General features: G+C 35.6%; 1 protein-coding gene across 1 annotated transcript; it reads right to left on the minus strand.

Annotated features, from left to right (window-relative positions):
• Positions 1-477: 477 nt before the first annotated feature.
• LOC106050105 ((E3-independent) E2 ubiquitin-conjugating enzyme UBE2O-like) lies at positions 478-27,811 on the minus strand. Its single transcript, XM_013208611.2, has 20 exons — positions 27,551-27,811; positions 20,592-20,765; positions 19,082-19,179; positions 18,878-18,938; positions 17,978-18,139; positions 17,777-17,892; positions 17,245-17,443; positions 15,029-15,328; positions 14,180-14,282; positions 13,980-14,085; positions 13,097-13,217; positions 12,380-12,511; positions 12,033-12,142; positions 10,688-11,940; positions 9,858-9,958; positions 9,210-9,272; positions 8,756-8,923; positions 4,437-4,530; positions 3,552-3,753; positions 478-2,445 (listed from the first exon to the last, which is right to left on the minus strand). The coding sequence occupies exons 1-20, from the start codon at positions 27,761-27,763 to the stop codon at positions 1,860-1,862; spliced, it is 4,362 nt and encodes a 1,453-aa protein (XP_013064065.2). The 5' UTR covers positions 27,764-27,811; the 3' UTR covers positions 478-1,859.
• Between the last annotated feature and the right edge of the window lie 144 nt (positions 27,812-27,955).

The raw sequence follows: 27,955 nt of genomic DNA on the forward strand, positions 1-27,955 counted from the left end.
AAGACAAACAATTTTCTCTGGCTGAACATTTTCTTTCCCTGACTTTCCCAAACATCCTCCTTTCTGGACAAAGTGCCTACACACAATTTACATTTTAATCATAAAAGACATTGAACAGGGAATTTTCAGAATAAGTACTCACCAAATATAGATATTAAACATATAAGCACTTTTATTTTACAGAAATTTAGCTTAATGAACTCAGTGTCCCTATAAGTCAGAATCCTTATCAGATAACTTAGAGAAGTTCATTGTCATATTACTGTCATTTTAAACACTGCATGCACTTCTATTAATTAATATTACTAAATTACTTTCTTATTAAGTGATGACAGTGGAATAGTTATATTACTCTGTCCATAATGAATCTGTGAACATTTCCTCTATACTAAGGACCTAACTAGTAGTAGGGTTTACATTTTTGTTTTATGAAACGGCAAGTTGACAAAAGTAAAACAAAAAACAAACAAGAACACATTTGTTGCAAGGTTGTTTTACTTTTCCCTGAGTCTTTCATCAAGTTTGACCTCTAGGAATTGAGAAACATTAAGTTGCTCATTTGGCGAGTTGAATGGTAGGAAAAGTAGGGTGTGGGGAGAATGGGGAACAACACAGCCTCAGGAAACAGTCAAGCATAAGACAGACACCAGTGTGGAGTTCACTGACACACACAAGTTCCAGTCAGAGATGGTCTTCAGGATTCAAAGTGGTTCAAGTTGAAATTAACCAACTTTTTGTATAGGACAACAAAAAAACAACATTTCAGGCATAATTAATACTATCTTCATTAAAACCATAATAAAGAACACATTTATAATGTCATCATGACTATTTTTTTTTTGGTAAGTTCAAATAGAATTATAACCTCATCAAAAATGTAAAGCTCTATAGAAAAAGAAGCAAAATCATTGTGGAAAACAATATCTTGTTCAGATAATCCTCAGGTGTTTGTTTTAAAGACCAATGCTTGTTTAAAATGAAAACTTCTAAGGATTGCAATAACCACTTGAAGAGAACATTTCTCAGACATCTAGCAAAAATGGCAAGCAGTGCATGGATAAGTGCATGGATACCCGGCAAAACTTGCACTGCATAAGTAGTAAATGGCACAAGTCAACTAAATAAAACACACATAAAGACAAGCTTCTTGAAACAGCAAAACATTTATCTTTCAACACACATTAGCGAAATGCTTTAAAAAAATATAAACAAAAAAAAAACATGTATATATAAAGTTAAAGAAATATCACAACTCTTTAGTCAATCAATTATTTGAAGGAAAAAAAATATGAACAAGTAATATTAAGAAAGACTTGTACTCAGTCTGAGTTTTCTTTTCTCATTGCACTATGGGCTCAAAGTGAGTTAGGAATGCAATGAATTCTTACAATGGGAAAACAATCATTCTGCAGCTAGGGAATTTCAAGCTGTTCAAATATTCAAGTCATACTTTAATAAAAGTGGTTAAAAAAAAATATTCAAAAATATTTTCTGGGACACTCGGAAAAAAGTTTTTGGAGGAAAGTGATCACTTTAAAATGAATTGAGACAAACTTGTAGCTCCAAAGAATGTGGCTGATACCAAGAACTTAAGTATTTTATTAATACAAATAATTAATATTCAAAAAGGTAGGGGGGGGGGGGAACAAAAAAATATTAATCCTAGAATTAAAGAAAATGTATAATGTACAACTTACTATTTTTAAACAGACTCTGAGCTTTCTATACTAATGTAGAAATAATTTAGCCTTAACCCCATTAGTATAACAACACAATTCTAGACATTATGGTATACAATATAATGTGAACACTGTTAAATAATTATTCTTTTTACAGAAATATCATAAGCCAACTGAAAGCTATTTCAGGAGAGATGGAGCCTCCAGTTGGTCTAATACCTTTTCATACAAGTTCAGAGTTTTCTGCAAGGTTAGACGAAATCCTTTAGACATTGGGAACAGGGGGAACTGGGGAGGTTTACATCTGGCCTCACAGTTTTTACTGATGGACAATGGCTTGGTGTCAGTAGCGCACATTTCTTGATCATTTGTTTCACTCTGAGAGGGTGCTTTCTCTTCTGTAGACTCCTGCACACAGATTTGAGATGGTGGCAACACAGACGATGGCAAAGCTTCTTTTACGACAGAAGCTTCAATGTTTTCATCACAAACCTGCAGGTTGTTACAATCCCCTATACTGTGTTCCTGACAATGTGTGTTGGCTTTCTTTGTCTCCTGCACAGTTTGTCTGCAAATATCACCAGACATCACACTGTCAGCAGAAGCAAGGCAGGAAGTGAGCTGCTCTTGTGGCTGATTGGATTGACCCACTGTGGACTCAGTTAAGAGATTATCAGTTGGGATATTATTGCAGTCAGTATCTGTAGTAGCTTTGCATTTCTGGGTTTCACTCTCCTCTGTCCATTTCCTCAAGCGAGCAATCATTCTGAAAGTGACAAATTAAAGTTAAATTAAATTAGTTTTTTTATTGGCAAGTAGTGACTCGGATAGACTTGCAATGTTTCAAAGTCCAATTTTTTAAATTGAAAGTGAAAAATGTTATAAATTTATGACCAAAAAAAGCAGAATATATAAAAAGTCCCTTTTAAATGTAACTAAGTTCTGAAAATTATTTAGTACTAGAAACTAAATTCTTATTTAAAAAAATTAAAAGTCAATCAGTTACTGATTGTATAATGAATAATTAAATGAAAAAATTACTACTTTTACAACTATAACTAAACTAAAGTAACTTCTAAACTTTATTAATAGATTTTTTGTTCTTCTAGGCCAACCCAATTATTCCCTTGCACCATGACACAATGATGTCTATATAAATGCTTTTAAAATGAACAAAAAGTAAAACACAAATAAAAACCTTTTTGAAAAACAAAACTTGTATTACGTTTATCCCTTAGTTTGGATTAGTCATGTAATTAACTTTGTAATATATCTTGATTAACAATAATAAATCTGTGCGATTAGAAATATTTTTTACCAATTGTTTTTGTTTAGCGCAATTTCATTCTTTTAGCGTTCTCAATACACTATGATCCTATCACTTGTCTGGACCAGCTGGAAAGGGATAGGGGAACAAAGAACGGTGAATCTGGAAGCCAACGCTGTAAGAGTCTATGAACATGGAAGATTGTATAGTTATCTATTGTTTCTATTTCATGTTTGTGTTCACTAAGCCTAATATAAAGGGGACTAATTCAGCTTATACCACCACTTCAGTCAAGTACTATTTCTTTAATTGATTGTTTTTTGTAAATATTAATTGTTGTGTCACCAGGTAAAAGAAATAATTGTGCAGAATTTCAGCTTTGATTCAAGATTGGGTGTCAGAGAAATAATGTGTACAAACTTTTGGCCAGACAGAGTGAGTTGACGCAAGCTTTGTAAAAAAAAAAGTATTCATTATTTTTGTTTCAACTCTTATTGGTGCCCTCCTACCAGTTTTAGACCTTGTGAATTCTGATTGGTGAATTCATGTTTTTTTATTCATGTATGTTCATGCCTATAAACAAAATCATTAGTCCACTGACTTACTTAGGACCATGAGCTTTTAGATAATGATAGATTTCTTGGTTGAAAAGAACTGGTAGCTTGGCACACATCTTGATCAGTGACTGGATAGTCTTAATTATTGCCATTTCATTGTACATTCTGCTGTTTTCAAGGCCAACTTGGGTTCCACGCTGTTTTTCATAGCCAGCCTCATTGTAATAGGGCTCTGAGACTAGAATGAGACCTATAGATAAAACAAATTTATTGGAATTGAAGTACTTTTAAACATTTGTTCCTTTTTATTTATAAACATGCATTATTTTAGGTCATATCCATACAAAATAAGATACTGCAATAGACTTCTTCAACACCTAAACATGTATGCTGCACGAAAAATATAGTTGACTAGTTTCACGTTATTAGGTCAGCTCAATGATTGGCCACCTTTACCAACAATTGTAGGAGCCTATAGACTAAGTGGAATATGGTTTGGTTAAATCCTCCCACACTGTTCGGCGCATTAGGTGGCAAGTTGTCTCCACAAATATCTGTCACTGGCAATTTCTGAAGCCTCTTCTTACCTGGCTTCTACTGCTCTGAGGTCCTCCATAAAAGTGTGGCATTAAGTTGTATGAGGACCTCTCTAAGTGGAATATGGGACATCTTCAAACTGCAATTTTAAAATGCCAACTTTCACACAAATTTGAATTCACATCCACTGTTAGAAAACTTCTTAGTCTCATCACCATATCAAGCAATTAAACAGCTTTTCTCAATAGCTCACTATAAGCAAGAATATAATACAACTGGTACTGCCAAGTCAGAAGAGGATTTCAATATAAAATAAATTCAATATAAATTGAAACTAAATTCTGTATGGCAAGGCTCAAATGCATGAAACAAACAGAAACTGTAACAAATAGTAACCTTGAATAGAAAGCAAAACTTGTAGAAGGTTTGACTTAGATGTCCAGACTTCAGTCCCTTTACCAGTCCATGTACCCAGCAAAGACACACACACCTGTTCATGATAGAGTATAACACACTAAAATAAATATTGAATTAAAGAAACAACAAATGATTTTATTGATAATAAAGGAAATGGGTGGATATTCTTATTTTTTAAATGGTGTAGACTTATAAGTATGAGAAATTACATGTAACTTTTAATTTAAAAAAAAAAAAAATTTCTTTTAGATACCAAAAGAAACCATTGTACCTATTTTTAGCACAATACTGGTGATGGAGAAATAGGATTTTCTTATAATTCTTTTAGCACAAAACCAATTGCAGCTTTTCCCTACAGGACCAGTATAAAAATACATTCATCTTATTTCCATGCAGTAATAATTCAATTTCTTTTCATCATGTTCTAGCTAGGAGTTCAAACATTATGGCAATATAAAGTCAACTAAAAATGTAAGCACATTGATTTCACATAGCTTAAGAAATTGACAAGATTAGGAGCCACTTTCATTTAAGATGTCACTAAACACCTATACAACTGCTCTAGGGTGGTTGTTGCAAACGTTCTTAGGGATTTGAATGCTGGCAGAGTTCAAACTTACACATTTTATCTGTCAATCTATTCATGCATGTTAATTAGATACTTAAAACTCTTAAGTCGTTGTTTTTCCTGGCTGATACAGAAAATTGTTCTATCCCAGCACAGTGAATAATAATAGAACATGTATAAAATTAATACAAAATGGCAGTCAATAAATGGGAATAAAAAGGTACATTCCTAACACACTGGATACATCCAGAAAAAAAAAATTCTCTCCTTTTATATCCCCTTCTCTACACACAAAGTAGTTCCCCACTTTCAGACCTTGAGATCTAAAGGAAAGATGATATTCATCTGTTTCTATGGCCCACAGTTAGCGAGGGTATCTGTGATAGTAAGTGTATGTGTTTTGCGTGGCTGGTAGTGCAGTGTATGTGCCTGTGTATGAAATGACCAGTGGACCTTGAGTGTACATGCTTGAGTGAACAGCAGTGTGTCAGGGACTGTGTGTAAAAGGAAGTCAGAGTATAGAGCATAAATAAGGACGAATAAAATCATTGTGTTTATTGAAGCTCGTGTTGTTTTAGTCTATTACATGGTGTCAGATGGGCCGACTCCACCCGCCACAACCGCTGGAATTAAATGGCAACGTAGCAGAAAATTGGAAAAGGTTCAAACAATCCTTTCAGATATATTCGATAGCAAGTGGACTGGATACAAAAAGCAGAGAAGTACAGTCTATGACATTATTGCATGTGATCGGCCAAGAAGCAGTGCAAGTCTATAACACTTTCCAATGGACGGACAATGAATGTAATGAATGTGAGATTAGCAAGTCCTTCCATACACTTCACTGCATTCTTAATAAGTTCGAGAAGTACTGTCTACCAAGAAAAAATTTTACCATTGAAAGACATGTTTTTTTCCAGCGTTCTAAACATGAAGGAGAGTCATTTGACAACTTTGTCACTGACATCAAACTCAAGGCAAAGACATGTGAGTTTGATTTGCTTAAAGATTCCCTAATAAAGGATAGGATAGTTGGTGGCATAAGGAATGAGAACACCCGAGCAAGACTTTTGAGAGAACCAGATCTAGACCTTAACAAGGCAGAAAATATATGTCGGGCAGCTGAGGCAACTGAATGGCAGCTTAAGCTCATGAATGAAGAAAGCGGGGTACAAGTTGTGAATTTAGCTACCAATAGCTTTAAAAGAACAAAAGGAAATGTGAGTTGTAGCTATTGTGGCAAGGAACACAGACCACGTCAGTGCCCAGCTTATGGGGAAACCTGTCACAAATGTCATAAAAAAGGTCATTTTTCGTCAGTGTGCAGATCAAAGCCTGTAAGTATAGTGAAGTCAGAAGGTCGAGATGACTCCGTTGAGGAAATATTTTTCATCGGCAGTATTGGCTCCCATAGTCTAAGCAACGAATGGAACTCACTCATTACTGTTGAAAACAAACAAGTCACATGAATTTAATCAGAAGAGTTGACTTTATAGAGGACGATACACTCTCAGGCTACGCAGATGTATTTACTGGCTTAGGCTGCATGGAAGAGGAATATACTATAAAGGTCAATTCCAATATTAAACCTGTTGTACACGCAGCAAGGATTTCAATTAAAAAGAATAATATCATGATAGGCTGGCCAAACAAGAGAGCTGAAATTCCACAAGAAATTCGAGCATATTCAGGATTTAAAGAAGAACTTAGTGAAAGCAATGGTTTACTTTTTAAAGGAGAAAGATTAATAGTACCAAAAGTATTGCAAAAAGAAATGCTTCAAAGACTGCACCAAGGTCATCTTGGGCGAGATAGATGTCTTGTTACAGCTAAGGAGGTGTTCTTCTGGCCTGGAATGTCTAAGTAGATTATAGACATGGTATCAACATGTGCAGTGTGTAACGAACACCAGAAGTCCCAGCAAAAGGAGCCATTGTTACCACATGATACTCCTGTACTTCCTTGGGAAAAAATTAGAGCTGATAATTTTGAGTATCTCGGTAAAAACTATTTGCTACTTGTAGATTACTATAGTAATTTTTTTGAGATAAATCTTATCCCAACACTAAAGGCTTCAGATGGGATCATACATATGAAATCACAATTTGCTCGACTTGGTATTCCAAGGGAAGTAATTAGTGACAATGGACCCTCATTTGCTTGTCAAGAATTTCTGAAATTTTCTAAAAGCTGGGGATTTAAGCACATTACGTCTAGCCCCAGATTTCCACAATCTAATGGTATGGCAGAACGGGCAATACAAACAGTGAAACAGCTTCTAAATAAAGCTAGAATGTCGGGTCAAGACCCATATATGGCCCTCTTGCAATTTCGAAATGCTCCATGCCCTGATGGACCTTCACCTGCACAGCTGCTCATGGGCCCCCGTCTGAGGACAAATCTTCCGACAACGGAGGCCTATCTCAGACCTCAAATCCCAGACAAAAAAAAAAAGCTTGGAAAACAAGAACAAGTAATCAAGCAAAATATTACAACAAAACAGCGAGGCGCACCGAGCGACCACACATTCAGCCTGGGAGCAAAGTGTGGATGCAAAAGAAGCCTGGCGATTTATGGGAACCAGCAGTGGTCATCTCAGAAGCGGAGACCCCGAGATCATACTGGGTAAAAACACCGAATGGGATAACTTACCGAAGAAATAGAAGGATGTTAAGAGACACATGTACAAAATCAAGGGTCATGCCTGATATTTTTGAAATGGACACCCCAGAGACAGTCATTAATGGTCAAACCACACAGCCAGAGAACGTGAGCGATACAAATGTGCAACAGGAACAGACTAACACTACCAATCCGCCGCCTGTAATAACTCGATATGGTAGGCAAGTTCGGCCACCAGTACGTTACCCTGACGCAGATAATTAGATACATGTATATCTTTTTATTATTATGCAATTTGTATATAATTAATGTCTATTTGTAAACCTAGACTGTTGTTTTTTTTTACTACACATTTTATAATTTATATTGTTACTATTGATAATATTAACAATTGAACATTCTGTTGTGTTAAACATGTATTCAGTTTACTCATTTGTTTATAGTAGAGACACAAATCATTTGTATAGTCAATTGATATCTCAAAGCTTTTAAGAAGGGAGATGTGATAGTAAGTGTATGTGTTTTGCGTGGCTGGTAGTGCAGTGTGTGTGCCTGTGTATGAAATGACCAGTGGACCTTGAGTGTACATGCTTGAGTGAACAGCAGTGTGTCAGGGACTGTGTGTAAAAGGAAGTCAGAGTATAGAGAACAAGTGGCTGGAGTAGAGAGCATAAATAAGGACGAATAAAATCATTGTGTTTATTGAAGCTCGTGTTGTTTTAGTCTATTACAGTATCGTGGCCAGCACAAAAACCAACCACCTTTACTATTGTCAAGTACCCATTAAAGTTGGGTGGACTCAGAGGTGCCCTAAAGATCCCAAAATTAAAAATCCCAGTCTTCATCAGAATTTTAACCCTGGACCCATCAGTTTGTAAGCCAGCGCTTTACCAGTCAGTCAACGCGACTCCCTTCTCTACACAAGAATCTGGAAACCTCGTTTACCACAATAACAACAACAAAAAAACTCATACCACCCATGGCCATTTTCCCACTACAGAAAGATGACTATTGTTTTAAACTTACAGCAACAATCCCAATCCTGAATGGTGACTGAAATAATCTCTAGTCAAACATAACACTGCAATGTCCTGCCCAACAACCTTACCTTGCCATCTTCGTACAAATTAGGGTTGAGTCTGTCTGTACAAAATGAATGATAGTAACACAGAGGTGGTGCACTTGGGTAGTCATTGGGTAGCATCAGGTCAAATAGAAATACTGCATCTTCATAGGGAGTGCCCTCTGGCCCTAAGATCATGACAGAATACAAATCCTGGAAAAATAAATAATAGCATAATGCATTTTAAAAGTTTCCCTCTTACTGGGTAAACAAAAAAGTTCCCCTAATTAAATACATATACACATAGCACATCCAGATAATAGTATACTGATGCAGATCTAGTTAGTAGAGAGTAAATAAAGAAAAAGAGAATAGAAATAGAAGTACAAAACATAAGCTCTTAGATCTATTGCTTACTTAGGTATAAAACTTAATCAAGGAGCTTGCTTTGAACATTTTGAATTGTTTTATTTAGAACAAACTAATTAACACAACTTACTAAACGATTCTCAAAACCTTTGACAAATATACCATCTGGTAATGATGTCTGGAACAGTTTGAGCTGAAAAGAAAGAGAAAACAGAAAATAATTATGACACAAGAAATACATATTTTTTTGTACCCTTCATTCTTTGTGGCATAGTACAGCTCATCAGTAAAAAGGTGGTTAAAAAAAAAAAAGAAAGTGTACAATAAACTGGTAATTCTCAATCAAAGACCTGCAGGACACAATGGCCCATGATGCAGTGCTATCCAGCACACAGTGCTACACAGCCCACAGTGCAGGAAATTAGCATGATAAATAATTAGTGAAAAAAAGGTCTCTGAGTGTGGCCTCTTAGTCTGAAGAGACCAGGCATCAGCATACATACAACTAATCCTAGGGACTAGTGAAGAGAGTTGGAGAACACAAAGCTATTAAATCAAGTCCTAGTTCAACGTTTGTTGGACAACTCAAAGCAGTTGCAATTTCTATTCTATTTTAATTATTTTCTAAAAAATACTTTTTTCATTTAAAAAAAAAAGGATCTATATTATTATTTTTTTTTTACAGTTAAATCAATTATTGAAATGAAATGAACCAAACTCCATTGACATGGGCCTAGAAATTTCTTTTCCATTGAAATGCTTGAATGTAATTTCGTACCTCTTTTTTAACAGCGGTTCTAAAAGATCTTGGATTAGCTGGTTGACTTTCTTGGCTGACATATTTCTGGCAAGGCTGAACCTCTCCTAGCATCTCAAAGCCTAAATAAATCATTATTTTATAACAATACAACTAGCATACTGAAAAATGCATATTTCTTGATATTAAAATAATCTAAATGAAATGAATGTTCAAATATTTTCTACAGGTTAAGTCCACCAACTTCAAGTGAATCATAGAGCAGTTGTTGTTTTTCAGCCAATAACACTTTTCTACACAGCATAATAAAAAAACAATAAAAACATAAAATAAAAAAAAAAATAAAAAAAAAACTAAGCTTACATTAAGTGTAACTGTATCAATAAGATTGGATCAGTCATGTCATTATATGTATGACTGGCCTAGTTATAATAAATCTGTGCGATTAGAAATATTTTTACCAACTGTTTTTGTTTAGCTTTTAGCTTTCTCAATGGCTGTGATCTTATCACTTGTCTGGACCAGTTGTGGAAGGGGGGTGGAAGAAGGGGGTAACTTGGTGAATGTTTACTTGATTGTTTTTTAAATGCAAAAAAAAAAAAAAAAAATTTTCACTCAAAGCTCATAGTCCTCAAGGGGATATACCACTACATGTCAAGTATGATTTCTTTCCCTTGTTCAAGATATCAAACAAAATACTTAATTACCAATAGTTAATTATCTAATTGGTTAATTTTTTTTTGTATTGATTCTTGTGTAAAGAAATTACAGAGTTGATAGAAGCTTTGTAATGAAGTGCACACATAGAAATAAATGATTCCATAGAGTGACAAAAAAACATTTAGATGTACCTTTGCTTTGTACCTGTGCTGATTCGACCTCATCAGGTAAAGCCTCCATTTCCAAAGAGCTGCAGCTTTCTGAAGTCAGGATAATATTGGATGTGTCATTTTCAGAACCAATTTTTTGGTTCACAGCACAATTATTATCAACTGCACAAAACTCTAGGTTGGACTGATGGCTAACAGTTTTAGCAGGTACTACAGCCTCTGTAGAAACAGATACCTTAATAATGTCATTATTGTCTATATTTGGCACAATGTCAGCAGACTCTGGATTTACTGGGTTGTTAACCTCACCATTGACCAAAGGTGATGTCTGCGCATCCTGTTTGTTTGCTTTACTAGAGGACAACAGCCTGTTTGTTCGTTTGTTCACTTCTTCGTGAATACGTAAGATCTGTTTCTGGAGGTTCTGACATATTAAAGAACACAGCTCTTGAGCAATAAGATTGGCGCACTTTGTTTCATCCCGACTCTTTTTAGCTTCACGCCCAGAATCATCATAATTGTCAGACTTAGTGCGTTTGGAAGCTTTGGAAACACAGTTTTCTCCAACCAAAGCATCCTGATATTTCTTCTTGATCTTGGCACCATTGGTGGCAATGGGGTCACTAAAAGGATCTGATAACCTCCTATTAGAAGACTCTAACTCCTTGCTTGTTTTACTTAAAGCTGGCTCACTCATTTCCTTTTTGATGTTGGCTGCAGAAGTATCTTCCAGCGAACAAGCTCCAGACTCAGCCTTGAGACTGCCTTCAGCAATGCAATCCTCAGTAGGATCACTGCCATTTCCCTGAGATGCACTAGCCTCTTTTTCAACAGGCAAAGCAATTGAAATCTCAAACTCTTTCCCTTTCAGCATTCCAACTTTAATTGTTTTCCCAGCCACAGCCACAGTGCCAACATTGTCATTTGACCCAAGAGGTAAGTTCTTACTCCAAGTATCAAACAAGAGTGAAAGATGTTTGGAAAACTTGTTCACCTTATCCCGTTTCAATTCAGCCTTAGCCTGAGAAATCAGAGACTGTAACTCGGGGTCATTAAAAAAGGAAGACTGCAATATCTTGTCTAAGTCATGACAACTGCGATAGATTCGTATAATATCATGAAAGCACTCTGGGGAATGCACAGCTACACCAAAATTGTTCAAATGGTTCTGAAGTCTACTCAACGCAGTCTCAGCTCGACCCAGAAGAGAATCCAACTCCTGTTTATGTTCACACAGTATATCCTGATCCAATGTACCATCCTCTGGATCAAGCCTGAAAACAAACACACACAAAATTACTTATTTCTATTTTCTTTCAACACTACATGTTAATGTTTGTAACTTTAAAAAAAGTATTGTGCTTACTTCGCACTTTCTTCTCCAAAAATTTCATGCTCTGATTCAGTCTCCCAAGTCTCAGAACTATCATTAGAATCTTCTTCAGAATCCCAGCTGTCTTCGCTAACATTTTCAGCCTTGTTAAAAAATATATATGAATTCGTATCAAACTAAAAGACTTTTATAAACATATAACTTGATAGCAATAACTGTTGAAATATGATTTATTCCTATTTGTAAACCTACACAGTGACAAATTTGAGCTTAAGGATTTAGGTAGCTTTGAAGAAGGAAACCTGCCAGATAAAAAATCTACAAAACTGAAACATTGACAAGCCGAAACTGTTTGCCAAGGTAAATTTTAGAATACCTACCTCATCAGTGACAACAAAAATTTCTTGTGGATAATGTTGGCTGACTCGTCCATCTGCCCACTTGATAATTAAGTGACCATTAGGATCCAACTGTAAAATTTGTCCAATAGTTTGCAGAGTTTCATTTTCATCCTTAAAATATAAATTTTGTTACAATTCAGTTATGCTGAGCTATGATATAAACTTAATTTTGCCATATGTGTGAAAAGATGTAACAATGAAAGAAACTTTAATATAAAAAAAAGAATACAAGATTTATAATAGAACCTTTAAAATGTTTTCATAATACTCTGTTTCTTCCTTACCCTTATTTCTCAACAATCACCATGGTAAAGATGGACAGCCTTTTATCACAGGCAGGGTTAAAAGAAAAAAAATCATTATAGACTTCCCTTTTTCAAGAGATGGTTGCGCCAAGCAATGCTTATTGAGATCAAGCAATTTTTACTGAGATGAAGATAAGCTTACTTAGATATGATAAAGGCAGGCCTTGTTTCATTTCCGACTAAAAACTGAGTTAAACAAAATTACAAGTGTTCTAAATATGATGAACTTCCTTTTCATTGTCCAATAGTTCTCTCTGAGCTTACTTTTGAAAATTATTTTTAAGTGTTTTCAAGAGCCAAAAATAAATAAATAATTGTACAAAAAATTGTTTTTAAACATCAATACATTGAAAAAAAAGATTTGAAATTGTTGGGTTTTTTTTGCACATACCAGATCAGTGTTTTCAAAGCCACCAACACGAACTATACTGTGTCCTGGGCGATATTTATAATCTGGGTGATCTTTGATGTCATAGACACTTATTTCACTGTTGCCCTCCACCAGAGTGGGCCTGGAAAACAAAGATCAATGTAATTATGCTGTTTGAAAACAAATAAGTGGCTTTGGGAGCAGTGAATGGTGTTAACTCTTTGCAAAATGTTGTTCGGGCTTGCTGAATAAATGTGGCTATGGATTACAAAGATATAAAGTAGCATAGCTCAAACTGAGGCAAATGTATCCCTGGGTATTGTGGTGAACCATATGAGGTGCCTCACCATTCAAAAGAAAAAATTAGCATGGTAAAAAAAAAGTAATTAAAACAAAAAGCTAACAAGAAAAACAAAAAAAAATATACTTAGTGTAGATGTATATATTTAACTGGATCAGTCATGTCATTCAATTTGTAATAATCTACAACGACAACAATGATTAATAATATTTTTACCTATTGTTTTTTTTGTTTAGCTCAGGGGAGATATCTTGATGGATTTTATGGATTTTACCGTAACTGGTTTTTAAAAGCATTTTTAAAAAAAAGTGGGGGAATGACCTGAATTCAAACTTGTGGCTCATGTCTCCTCTGGCCAACAAGCTTTCCACTCAGCTAGTGAGGCACCTATGACTAAAGAAGATTGCATAGTTATATATTGTTTGTTTTCATTAAGAGCAGTGACATATTAAGGAGACTAATTCAGCTTATTGATAACAAACACGTCATTACATTTGGTAGCTAGTCTGTGTAATGTTTATATTCGCCACGTAATTATTAGTGGTATATAAGCATACACTAAAAGTTATATGATCATTGATCAGGAACATACACTATACTTACTTGTTTGCCTTGCCTATATCATAAGCCTTATACCAATGTACAATGCAGGTTCTTTCGTGGTGATCAGCTTTTACCACAACGCCATAGTCCACTGGTTCAGCTAATTCTGACAGAACATTTTAATAAATCAACAAAGATATTTATTTTCAAATTTCTCTGACTATAACATGGACCTAATATGACAATATCAACATTATTACCTATATTAGAAAGAACAAAATCCCCAGGAAAAAACTCAAAATCATCTAAATGATGAACAGGAAACAAATGAAAAGATGGTATGTCTTTTTCTATTGATCCATCCTGAAATTTAAAAAAAACAACATAGAGCACAGAGAAGCGAAGATACCTATGTAACCCTAACCTATGTACGTCTACAGCTACACCAAAATTTTGTCATAACAGCATTTAAACATCTCTTTTTTAGTTTAATTAAAGCAGTGTTTAAAACACTCTGAAGTTAAAGAATGAAAAACCATTTTAGAATAAGACAGCGTATTGAGTTATAAGTGATTTCTGTGGGATTTCTTATTTAACTTTTTGGTAACTTTAAATTTTACGAGCATAAAAAATAGATTGAACTTGAAAGGCATATAATCATACTTTTTTTAAGGACAAAATTAAATGTAGGTTTATTTATGAAAAGACAACCTGTTTTTTTTCCATAAATGTTAAACTTGATGCATGAAGTTGTATGCTTAGAGATATTAAATTGTATTTATTAAAAATTAGGTGTAAAAATAGTTTGAAATTTTGCTTTTCAAACCAGTGTAAGTGTGAGCTGAATTAACAATTGAAAAATAAGAACTCAAACCCAGAGAGTTATTTACTTATTATACTAATCTATTTATACATTTTTCAAATTTGTCATGATCAGCTCAAGTGCAGTACAACCCAATCGTGAAGAGTCATATTTCATATGTTGTTGAATTTGTTTGGAGATCATTAATATGAAATGTTAATGAATACTACATGAGTTATTTGGCTTAAATTCTTTTTTAGCTCTATTAGATATTTAAATAGTTGCTAGAGGAAACTGTTTAGAATACCTGCCACATGACTGTCACCCAAGACATGGTAAACTCTACTTCAACTTCCACTGTCTCATCCGGTTTGACCAAACGTTCTTTTTGTATTCGCTTCTTGCCACATGTAAGCCTGGATGACTGGTTGACCTTGCCAGGTTTGTGCCGCAGTGCACCTTTATGGCCACGGTTCTTCTTTTTTCTGCTTCCAGTGTTGCGACCACTTGAGGCACCTAATTTCTCATCACTCTCTGACTCAAAGTCATCATCTTCAAGGTCAGCATCATCTGTTTCGTCCAACTCCTTTTCTACACCATTGTGACTCTAAATGGAGTTAAATATAGACAAGAAATGACCAAGTTATTGGACACACACATATGACCACCTCTTTTATTTAACAAATGAATAAGTGCAATGCACAGATCAGGAGAAGACAGTATCTTAGCTGGGTAAAAGGAAATTAGTTGGCAGATTGGATGTTACAATCTGCAGAATATTATCAAATGGTTACTACATAACAGCATAAGTAAACTCTATTTCACCTTTTTACAAGATATCTAGAGCCTTGAGCTTCTAGACCTAGTCAGTAGTCTAAATCTATAATTAGATGTACTTTGATCTAAATTAGTTCTAAATATAAATAGTACACACCTGGTCACATCTAGATCTAGACAAGAGTAAGATTTAGATATATATAAATACATAGATCTAAATCTAGATTATTCTAGATCTTGAATAATCTAGATCTATTTAGAGCTAAATCTTAATTCTAATCTAGATTTACGTTAAATCTATTTTAGGTGCCTGACACCGTAAAATATCTCTAGTTCTAGATCCAGCCTAGATGAATTAGAAGTAATTAATCAATTAATTCCCAATCATTTTGAAGACTTCAGATAAACTGACGCAAAGAAAAGACCACTTTATTTAGATCAGTAAAATCTTGTAAACATTTAAATCTTCGCGCATGCTAAATAAAAAAGCAATACTATCTCGTGGTAGATCTAATCACTAATCTATAATGTATTTCAAGACATTGACGTCCTGATCTATATATATGATTAGCAAAATACTTTTTTTTTAATTTAATTTATAGTTTGGTGCGAAGTGGCTGAAAGGTTAAGCATTTGTCTTCCAAACCTAAGGTCAAATCTCGGTGAAGACCAAGATTTTGAATTTTGCGATTCCTAGGGCACCCCTGAATTCACCCAACTCTAATGAGTACCTGTCATTAGTTGTGGATAAGTAAAGGCGGTTGGTCGTTGTGCACATAACACCCTGCTCATTAACCTCACTCGGTCAGACTCTTATCACCACCACTCATTGATCAGGGAACATGAAATGCACCAAGATACCTGTGTGTAGTCGCTGAATGAACTCTTTATGTTGTCTGTTGTATTTATGTGTATTTTTCTGTTGTGTTGTCTTTATATGAGAAATGAGTCCTTGTAATCACAACAAATTTCCGTAAGGATCAATAAAGCAGTCATAGTCTTAAAGAAACAGTGACCTTAACATCATCTGCCCTATAGATAGCAAGGTCTGAAAGGGGAACTTTACTTTTTAAACTAATAGTTGAAATTTATATTTTCTTCTAGTTAGTGATATTATTACCCAATAACATAACACATTACTCAGAGGGAAATACAAATAATTGTAAAATATATCATATTTGTTCATGAGTTCTCAGGAATAAAATGCCTTTATTCTTTACCAAAATAATCAAATTAGTTAACCAAAATGACTTGGATTTCTGTTGTTGGCTGCAGATCTGTAAGTTTTTGGATTTAAGTCCCTTTCAAGAAACTAAGAATTTTATACCCAAAAGATCAGTTGTCTCTGATTTGACCTGACTCCAAAAGGAAATCCAATCTTGTTAGGGAAAGTACTGGAAAACAATCCTTGTGTTAGCCAATGACACACTCAGCAAGTAACTGCTTCAGTTCAGACAACAGAAGTCATGAGCTAAATCCTATAGAAAAGGGGGCTTATCAAGGCAAGCAATTCTCATGTGTACATCAAATTTGTTCAGGAAATGTCTAAGTCTAAAAAAAAAGTGAACTTGAGTTCATCTTCCCCATAAAGTCTTAGATCGCAAAAAAAAAAAAAAAAGCATTATCAATACATAAAATATTATCTAAGAAAATAAGTGCCACACAAACATATATACAATAGTACACAGTAAGTGGGGGAGACAGACACACACATGTAAATATCACAACATGCTAAATATAACTTACTGTGCTTGTTAAGCTAATTTGGTTTTTGTTATCTAGTCCTTCGTCTATCTTAAATGGTGCATCTTTCACTAAAGTCATTTTTGGATCAAATGCTTTCCTGGGCGTGACATCCGACACAACATCATCATTGTTTATTGTGTATCTCATGCGGTCACCAATCTGGATGTTACAATGACTAAACCAATCCAAAACTTGAAGCCTGTATTAAGTTCAAATATAAATATATTCTATGGGAGTAAATGCAACAATTACTACTACAATAAATAGGATGGCTGCCTGGTCGTGCGGTTTGCACGCTGGACTGTCGTTCGGACTTATCGATGGTCCCGGGTTCAAACCCTGCCCGCTCCCATCCCCCGCCGTCCTGCGGGAGGTTTGGACTAGGAAGTAATTATCTTCAACTCTGAAGGAACATCCGAAATAAGTAAAACATTTTACAAACAAACAAACATTTTACATAAATAAATGAGCTTATGTCTAATTTAAAATGATGTCTACACTAAAAAAAAAAGGTCTGATAAAAATGACTCACTTTTCAACATTTTCTCCCTCAATAAATCTTGGTGGTGGATTAACTGACCCACTGGTATTATCCATTTTCTCATAACCACGAAACACCCACTGGATTTCAACACTTTTAGTGACAATCTAAGAAAATCAAAACAGAACCCTAAAATACTAGATCATTTTAATAACGGCAATGTTTATTTTCTAGACTTAACTAGCCACTAACCTTCTCTACTGTAACAAGAACATTGAAAGTTTTTCCTTTTTTGTTGGCCACCCTGCTACAGTAACGTGGGGTAGAGTGAAGCCACTTAGCATCACTGAAGTTATCCATTGTACCTTTCAACTCTTGCCCAGGATAGTGATGGCAGAAACTAAATTCACCATGCTGAGGAAGACAAATACATACAATCTCAGTCTCTAACAATTCAACTGTTAAAATAAAATAAAAATGTCCAAAAACTTAAACACACACACTTATTTAACTAAGCAGGATTTTGAAAGGCTCACGAGAGCAATTCTAGGGTTGTTGGCCAGATTATGCAAACCATATCAATATCAAACCAACTACATGTTTATTACTCATAAATACATTGATAGCGAGAGTTTTGAAATAAGCAGCACATTTCACTAATAATTACAATGTATGTAGCTAAATTGTTTTGCCAAATTATTCAAGACTTCAGCTAAAGAAATGATAAAGACTAAGATGCATCAAAACTTTACTTTTCAGATGCCCTTTCATTTATAAACATTTAACTATGCCCTGGCCTAAACCTCATTGAACTTGGGGCTTTCGTAATGTCTGTCCAAAGTGCTACCACTCAACAATGCAGCCCTCCTCAACCTAACAACTAGGATCTAACATAAATGAACTAGGTGCTATCATGATATCAACAAGGCAGCCATCCTCAACCTAACAACTAGGATCTAACATAAATGATAGCTGGTTAAAATTAGGAACACAAAATTCATTCAAATACTAAATCTATTACAAAACTATACAGACAAAACCACCTTGATCTCCCTTAAAAATAATATCACTGCTGTGAATTAAGAGAGGTGTGTATAAAAACAGAAAGGTATCCACTTTGGTCAAAGAATAATAACTAGAATGCAACCTTACCCTGGACCTTTTATCACTAACATCTTCAAAGTTAAACAAGTCATCCTCATCTACTTGACACCTAGATGTAGAAGGAGAAATGATACAAAATGTACACTAGATAATGAAACCAAACAACATTCAAAAAGGATTTTAACAACTCTAACAAAACAACCTGTATGTATAATGAAAATAAAAAGGGACATACATATAAAACTATCTTACTTTGCTCCATCCTGAAAGATAATAACCAGCTCATAGTTGACATTTTCCACTCTGCCAAGCCAGGAATTGAATAGCACTTCCTGATCACTGCAGAATTTCTTGAGGAAAAAAAAAAAAGTTTATGAAATCAGTAGCCAATGTTATGTCGTCTATTTTGACAGGTATTTTAAACAACTGGTATAATGCAGTTGAAAAGGTTAAAAAAAACAAAAAAAAACAGCCTCCTTGAAGGAGATTTGGTTAACAAAGTATATTTCTTCTTCATCGTTCTCATTGTTATGTTGGAGTGTTCATATGACTAGACCAATACATGAGATGAACTGCGCAGTGGTTTCCAAATCAGGGAGCTCTCCATATAGTTTTCTTTCTATTGGGGTGATTTGGGGCCAATGTCTTATACGGGCCTCTTGGTAGAGAGAGCAGTTTTGGAGGACGTGGTCGGCATTTTCTGGTGATACTCCACATGGGCAGATTTCACTGGTTCCAATTTTGAGCTTCCGGAACATGTGTTGTCGCATTCTGTTGTGTCCGGTCCTGAGTCGAAAGATTAGACGTTGGTCTTGTCGGGATAGCTTATAGTAAGCGTCATCTTTCTTGTGATTTGGATGAGAGCTCGTCCATTTCTCATTTATTTTATCTACAATTAATTTCTTCATTTCTTCTGGATAGAGTGCAGAGTTTACTTGTGAGTTTGTTCTCCCACTCTTGGCGAGTGTGTCAGCCTTCTCATTTCCTGCTAGTTGTATGTGAGCTGGTATCCATTGAATAACAGTTTTTTTGCTGTTGTTGTTGAGCTTTGTAAGTGCTGTTCTGAGGTTTTTAACAAAGTATATAAATTATCTTTCTTGAAAAGCATCACAATAATTTAGTAACAGCAATCTGCTTGACTATAGATAAAGTAAGTAAAATGTGACAGCCCCCCCCTGCCCCCCAATTATGAATAATATAAGGACCTAATTATGTGCAACAGATGTATTAAAATTTGAACTTTCTAATAGTCTGTTCATAATGCATACATTGGTTTGGGTATTTTCTCAAACATCTTGATTTTATTTTAGCTTTATGTAACTAGTTATAATGTAAATTTTTCAGTAAGAAAATGTCTTTAAAATCAATATATTGTCATGGTGCTTGGCATTAGTTTAAATAGCACTTGTTTGAAATAAACATAATTGCATTCAATAAGAAAAAAAAGCTAGTTGTAAAAGATTTTTGGGCTTCAGTTCAAATATATTACAAATTCCTACTTTAGTTAAACTTACATCTATAGTTAAAAGACAAAAAAGGATTACTATAGTTATGCTTATAATTGAAATCACTTAAAATCAAAAGATTCTGTACTACTTTAATAAAAACCAAAAAGCAAAATTTCTAAAAATGTATTTTATGTGTTCTATTTGAACATTATTATATCTTATAATGTATATTTGAACATCTTATTAATTTACAACATTGAAAAAAAGCAACATTTGCAACATACTTTGTAATTTAGTATTTTGTGTGTATCTACCTGTATGGGTTGTAAATCCTTAGAATTGATGTTGTAGATATATTTATTGGTGCGAAGAACATGAACATTACACCGTATATCTACATCAGTTACAAATCCACACTGTGTTTCTTGACCTTGAATAAGATGCCGAACAATGTCTCCTGGCATAAGTGACCTGTCAACTAAATGAACCTTAACACAAACAATAAAGAGTTTTTACTAAATTTTATTTACTAAATACAATTTACTGGGTTTAAAAAAACAAAACACTACCTTTTTCAATATATGAATATATATTACTGTATCACAAAGGTTGTCATGGCCAGGGGTGTCAATGGGGTTAAGCTCCCATTGTCTATAAAATACTCCTAATGGCATGCGTCTCAAATAGCCTCTGACAGCTAAGTCCAGCACCTGGCCTGCTCGTGTGGCTTAGATATTAAGCCCGGCGAAACTGCTCTTACTAACAGGTGAAGGGGTGAAGGCGGATACCTGGCGCCACAAAACCGGGAGCTTCGGGCAGATGGAGCTCGTCAGCCTAGTAAGGCAGTTCATCTAGGAGAGGGGTACTCTGACTTCAAACCCCCGCTGCCTTGCGGTACTAAGGCTTCAGGAGACAACCTCGGGGAGAAATCAGGAGTGAAGCCCCTTAGGCGTTGGGAGTATCAGCTGCGAAATTCCCTCCGGCAGCTTCTGCAACCGAGTTGGTGCCAAATGTAATGCGATGCGTTCCTTTGGATCACATTAGCAAGGTCGAGAGTGGGATCATGACGCATGGGCCACCCATGACCCCTTTATCCAAGGCCCAGGAATGCGCCCTGGAGAGGAAACTCTGGTGCTGCTGCAAAGCGGCTAAAACAACACGGGAGACAACAGTTACGGGTTATAAGTCCAACTTGATTGGTGTAATGTATGGACGCCACGGGTTGTCTCTGACGGTGGGAGAGGTCTTCGCGCCTCACTGATCAGCTACCGCCCGCCTCAACCTGGGCAGCCCCCAGTCAGTTAGGTGCTGGGACAACCCTTGCTGAGAACAAAAGAATTGAAGCGGCTTTAATCAAGAGGGATAAAAAGAAAGCTGCCCTGTCTGCTAGCCCTAAATCAGAGGCATACACATGTACGAATTGTGGCAAAGTCTGCAGTTCTAGAATTGGCTTGATTAGCCACACCAGATTCTGCCCTGTCTCAAGATTAAGCCAAAACCAGTGACTCATTTGGGCGCATCCATTGCCTTTCGAGACAAAAGGAGCCATATATCACAAAGAGAATAGAATTGAAAAGATACTTTTGACCGTCTTGAATTTCAAGGTGAAGAATTTTTTTTAAAAATCTAGCACAATGAATGCTTTTATTTTTAGGCCCTTTGATCTATGATTTTTACGCCCTTTGATCTATGGAGGTAAATGGTATTAAGTCATTTACTATGACAGTCAGTTAACGAGGTTAATGAGTGTGTTATGTGACCAGCATTATGATCAACAGCCATTACTTCCCCAATCTATGCCAGATACCCATTGGAGCTGGGGTGGACTCAGGGGTGTTATAAAAATCCTGAAGTTCAAAATCACAGTCTTTATCTGGATTCATACTAGAGACCCCTCAGTTTAGAAGCCAAAGCGCCTTTTTTTTTGGTTTATGCTTTCTCAAGGTAAGGGATCCCAAATATAAGACAGATACTATATATTCTAATGTTGGTCTTGCCATGGTTAAATAGCATTTTATATAAAAATTTCTTTTAATAAACCCTTTGGCATTGTTTGATTTTTTAATTATTTTTTCAATATAATATGAGGATTCCAAGTGACACTGACTTTCTAGTGGTGCAGAGTTAGCTCCAGAGAGAGAGCTGAACAACACCCTTTATTTGTTTAGTCCAGTGATACCCAACCTAATTCGACCTGTGGGCCATTTTTATTTCCGACGCTCGTGTCGTGGGCCACATGAACAAAAACGTAGGCCTACAAAAACGACATTGACCTGAAACCCATAGATGGGATATTAGAAATTTATCTTTTTTTTCCCCGCGTTAGAAGATGGCTTTATTTCTCTACTTAAAATATCAGCAACATTGGGCTTCATTCCTCTACTTAGAATATGAGCAACATTGTAGCTAGCTTTACAACCGAGTCATTCTCCTGTCTCTTTTTGGTAAATATTCCCATTAATCCTCCAATTTCTAGGCGTAATTTAACAATCTTCTTTTTGCGGCTCAAACCAAGAATGCCGTTATATTTGTTTTATAATATCGGCTATATGTTTTTGTTTTTTAAATAGCCACAATTTCTTTATACAAAAAAAAATATGTTAGCTTATAATCATGTTCCACAAAAAATAAAGAACCGTTCACTTTTCTTGGTACAAAATGTACATTCTACACTCAGATACCTATTTCATAAATAAATATCATTGAACCAATCAATCAGGAGAAAAATCTAGGGCTCTAACGTAAAAAAAAGATACATTTTTATACCTTTTAAGTTTTGGAAAAAAGGGGGGGGGATTTTCTACACATTGTGCCAACATTTCGGCGGACCAGAGGGAATTACGTCTCGGGCCGTATCTGGCCCGTTGGCAGTACTTTGGGCATCACTGGTTTAGTCCATCTTCTTCTTCTTCGTTCTCATTGTTATGTTGGAGTGTTCATATGACTAGACCAATACATGAGATGAACTGCGCAGTGGTTTCCAAATCAGGGAGCTCTCCATATAGTTTTCTTTCTATTGGGGTGATTTGGGGCCAATGTCTTATACGGGCCTCTTGGTAGAGAGAGCAGTTTTGGAGGACGTGGTCGGCATTTTCTGGTGATACTCCACATGGGCAGATTTCACTGGTTCCAATTTTGAGCTTCCGGAACATGTGTTGTCGCATTCTGTTGTGTCCGGTCCTGAGTCGAAAGATTAGACGTTGGTCTTGTCGGGATAGCTTATAGTAAGCGTCATCTTTCTTGTGATTTGGATGAGAGCTCGTCCATTTCTCATTTATTTTATCTACAATTAATTTCTTCATTTCTTCTGGATAGAGTGCAGAGTTTACTTGTGAGTTTGTTCTCCCACTCTTGGCGAGTGTGTCAGCCTTCTCATTTCCAGCTAGTTGTATGTGAGCTGGTATCCATTTAATAAGTTTTTTTGCTGTTGTGGTTGAGCTTTGTGAGTGCTGTTCTGAGGTTTTTAATATAAGGGGAATCAGAGTTTTGCAGGCTTTGGAGGGTTGTTTTTGCGTCTGTTAGAAAGACAATCTGACTGTGAGGGGAACTTGGATGATTTGCTAGCATGGTAGCAGCTAGTGCTAGTGCTTCCCTTTCTGCTCTGTGACTGTCAGAGAGCTCTCCAGTTGCAAAGGATTTTTCTAGTTTTCCTCCATCTGGCCATTCGATAAGTATTCCAGCTCCTCCATTTGTGGTGGCTTTATGGGATGAGCCATCCGTGTAAACTCTGATCCACTGATTGCTAGGGTAATTGGTATGTAGAAAACAGTTCACTATTTCCTTGAGCTCTGTTGGTCTGTAATCAGATTTTCTTTTTATGTTTTCAATATGGTCCCTTATAGTAGGAAGAGGGCTTTCGTCCCAGGGTGGAGATTCATTATAGTGTATCGAGGATTCCAGAGTAATTTTTTCAAGTTGGTGTTTCTTTTTTAGGTTTAGAGATTCCTGTATGAAATTGGTCCTTTTGAGACGGTTTTTTGTGCCAGTTTTGTGGATTTTTGTTCTGAGTGGGTGCCTCTCCAAGGTTTCCAATTTAGTGAATTGGGAATTGGGAAAGGATTTTTATTTCTCTTCTTTCATCCAGAGAGATCAGGGCAGCAGTTTCCTCCATCAAATTTGAGCTTATAAAGGTGTGTCCAAAATAAGTCAGAAGGGATTAACCTACCCTTTTAAGACAAAATGTTGACACTGCCTACAGATGTTTACTGAGTTTATGAATTTACTGACTTAGTTTTAGTCCTTTCTGATTGTTAAGAGTGGGGGTGCAAAAATATTGTGTTAAATTACAATTTTTGGGGACATGGGAATTTACCATGGATGTTCAGGGAAGATAATTTCTTTATGCTATTATAAGTGCTTAAGATAGCCCGCTTTAATGGATATCGGTACAATACTTTTATGAGCCTGATGTATATGGACACTAGCTATATTTCATGTTCCATTCTAGTTATAGTATGACTAGGCATTCTATAGAATGACTAGTTCTATGTAAGGCAAAGTATAAAATGATCAGTATCATAATCTGCGCTTTGGCAGCTACGTGTCAGCAGTATATTTCCATTTTTCGTGTTAGGGTTTCGTGTCAGTATCATATCCAACCGGTGCTGGTACCCAGACCTAGGGTGCCTCCATGAGACACAGTGCTGTGGTTTAGTTCTGAAGTATGTGTTGGTAATGCAGAGCTTATGGTATGTGCAGAATTCAAGCAGTCTTTGTCCGTTATCATTCATCCTTACGATTCCAAAAAGCCCAAGGCAGTCTGGCCAGGTAGTATGATCTGATCCTACTCTGGCATTGAAATCACCTAGAAGGATCATATATAAGCTCTTTTTGAGGAATGTTCGCAAATGGCTTCTTTGAGATCTTCTTAGAACTTGTCTTTGTCCTCCTGAAGCGAACATAATGTGGGGGATAGGCACTAATTAGAGTGACTTTTCCAGATACTGTCAACATACTTATGCTTAGTAGCATTTCCGAGCCACCAACTGGAGGGACTCTCATGGGAAGAAAACTGTTCTTGACAGCAAAGCCCACACCATGTATTGAGTCTCATCCTGTGCTTTCCCTTTCCAAAAGAAAGTGTAGTCAGCCTCGCGGAGCATGTCATTTTCAGCCAGTTAGGTTTCTTGCAGGACTGTAATATCAACGTGTAGCCTTTTCAGCTCGTTATTTGTGACTGCCGTGTTCCTTGCGTCGTCAACCTGCCTAAGATCATCAGTGAGACCAGGACACACTGTCCTGACATTCCATGTGGCCAGTCGCATGACAGGGATTTTCTTTTTCATGTTAATTTTTCTTCTTTTGTTGCTTGGTGCAAGTTTCCAGCCTACTAGTCGTTTTAAACTAAGCTCTAAACACCCATTAGAGCAGGCAGGCTGTGAAGGATCAGCACCTAACTGACTGGCTGGTCAACATACATGTACCAAGAGCACAGATTGAATAGTTTCCACTTGCGCTGCCTGAGACGCATGATGCGCATCTCTTGGAAGGACCATGTCTCCAATCAGGAAGTTTTGAGATTGGCCAATATGAACAGCATGTATGCTCTCCTGACACAAAGAAGACTACGCTGGCTCGGACATGTCACCCACATGCCAGAAGGTAGAATCCCGAAAGATATCTTATATGCTGAGCTTGTGGAGAGAGTCAGACCCAAGGGCCACCCAAGACTAACCTATAGAGATGTCTGCAAGCGAGACATGAGAGCCACAGATATCAACGAAAGTACGTGGGAAGAAATAGCCAAAGACCAAAGTGCATGGAGACAGACTGTGCGTGCTGGGACAATCCTCGCTGAGAGCAAAAGAAGCGAAGCGGCCTTAATCAAGAGGAAAAAAAGAAAGCCACCCTGAATCAGATGCATACACATGCACGAATAGTGGCAAAGTCTTCCGCTCTAGAAATAGCTTGATTAGCCACACCAGATTCTGCCCTGTTTCAAGACGAAACCAAAACCAGTGACTCATCTGGGCACATCCATTGCCTTCCAAGACAAAAAGGAGCCATTTTCAAAATACAAAATGTCTTTATTAGAAAAATATTTATAAATTAAATAATAAGTATAAAAAAAATTACAAAAGAATATATACAAGATTTCTTAAGACTAAAAATAACTTTGTAGGCCTATGTCTTTTATACCCTAGATGCTAGGTGCAATTTCAAGTTTCAATTAATTACATAATTCTTTAACTCAACTAATCATATTTAAAAATAGTAATAATACACATTAGTAAATATAAAATTGCTTAGTTTTTTATAACTCAACTAAAATGAGAAATTAAAAGATTTAATTATTTTGACTATGTGAACAAAAAAGAAAGAAATACTACTGCGATAAATTTACATTTCACACATAGCCCGAAGCAGTTCTAGTCAAAGTAAGAAATGGAGAAATCATTGCTCACTTTGCCTGGAGTTTTAGAATGCCAGGCCTAGATCTAGTCATTCTAGTGGGTCATTTATGTAAAATATAAACACTGTTGTGGGCAAAGATTGTTTCTTGAAGTTGAGGAAGGCCTGTAACTACACCTGATTTTACTCAATTTACTGTTCTTGGTGTTGTCATGTTGATTCAGAGAGAGCCATTAATGATTAAAAATAGAATATTATATAGAATATAAAACTACAGTTACATCTAGATCTATAATCTATAGTAATAGTAGTATAGACTATAGTGACAGTCTAGAATTAGATTATTTAGATAGAAATAATTATTATTATAATCAATAATCTCTCTAGAATCTAGATTAGTTTGTATTTGTTTTCTCCCTATCAAATTCAAAGTGTGAAAGTATCACACTGCACAGTATCAGATCAGGAAACCCTCAAGCACAATCCAATATTGAATATATAGAATATAGTCATAGATGATATTAGATTTAGATCTACATAATATTAAAATTAAATATATTATACTTATAGTAAAATAGTATAAATAGATCTAGATATCTATATTATAGTATATAGATCTAGACCTATCTGAAAATTCATTGATTGATTCACTTTGATATGTTTTTATTTATTGATTTGTTTTTAATTATTGTTTATAAACTATAAATAGAATCTATAAACTCATTAAACTTAAACTGTGATGTTAGTTATCATTAGTAATATATTAAATGTATGATATCTAGACTAGATTTGACTAGATCTATTTCATCTATCTAGGCCTAGGTCTGAATCTAGAATAGATATCTCGAAAAAAATAAATTTAATTAGATTAATTAGATCAAGAATCTAGTCAGAGTCTAGAATAGATTCTAAATAACCGAACCTTATTTTCGGCTACAACTGTTTCTTTGCCTGTTGGATGCCAAGCAACCCTAACAGTTCCTTTCTGAATCCGTTCATCTATTTTATTATCGGCTTCATCTTCGTCGCTGCTACTGAAAAAATCACCGTTTTCTAAAACTAGTCCGAAGCTTATTCCTTTGCCTTGATTTTCAATGTAAACTTCATCTTCCTCAAAAAGGTTGCACGTAGCCATACTGGTTGCAGGATGGATGGATTGATTGGTGGAAAGCTATTGTCAGTCCAACTTTTTAGAAAAACACAAATACAATCGCAAAAAAGGTCATTAAATAATCAAAACTAGACGTTGAATAATAAACCTACGAAGAAAACAATAAAATTACAAAAAAAAAAAACAAAAAAAAACGTCTTATCTTATTACAGACGT

This window comes from Biomphalaria glabrata, chromosome 2, assembly GCF_947242115.1.
Source record: "Biomphalaria glabrata chromosome 2, xgBioGlab47.1, whole genome shotgun sequence".
NCBI lineage: Eukaryota > Metazoa > Mollusca > Gastropoda > Planorbidae > Biomphalaria > Biomphalaria glabrata.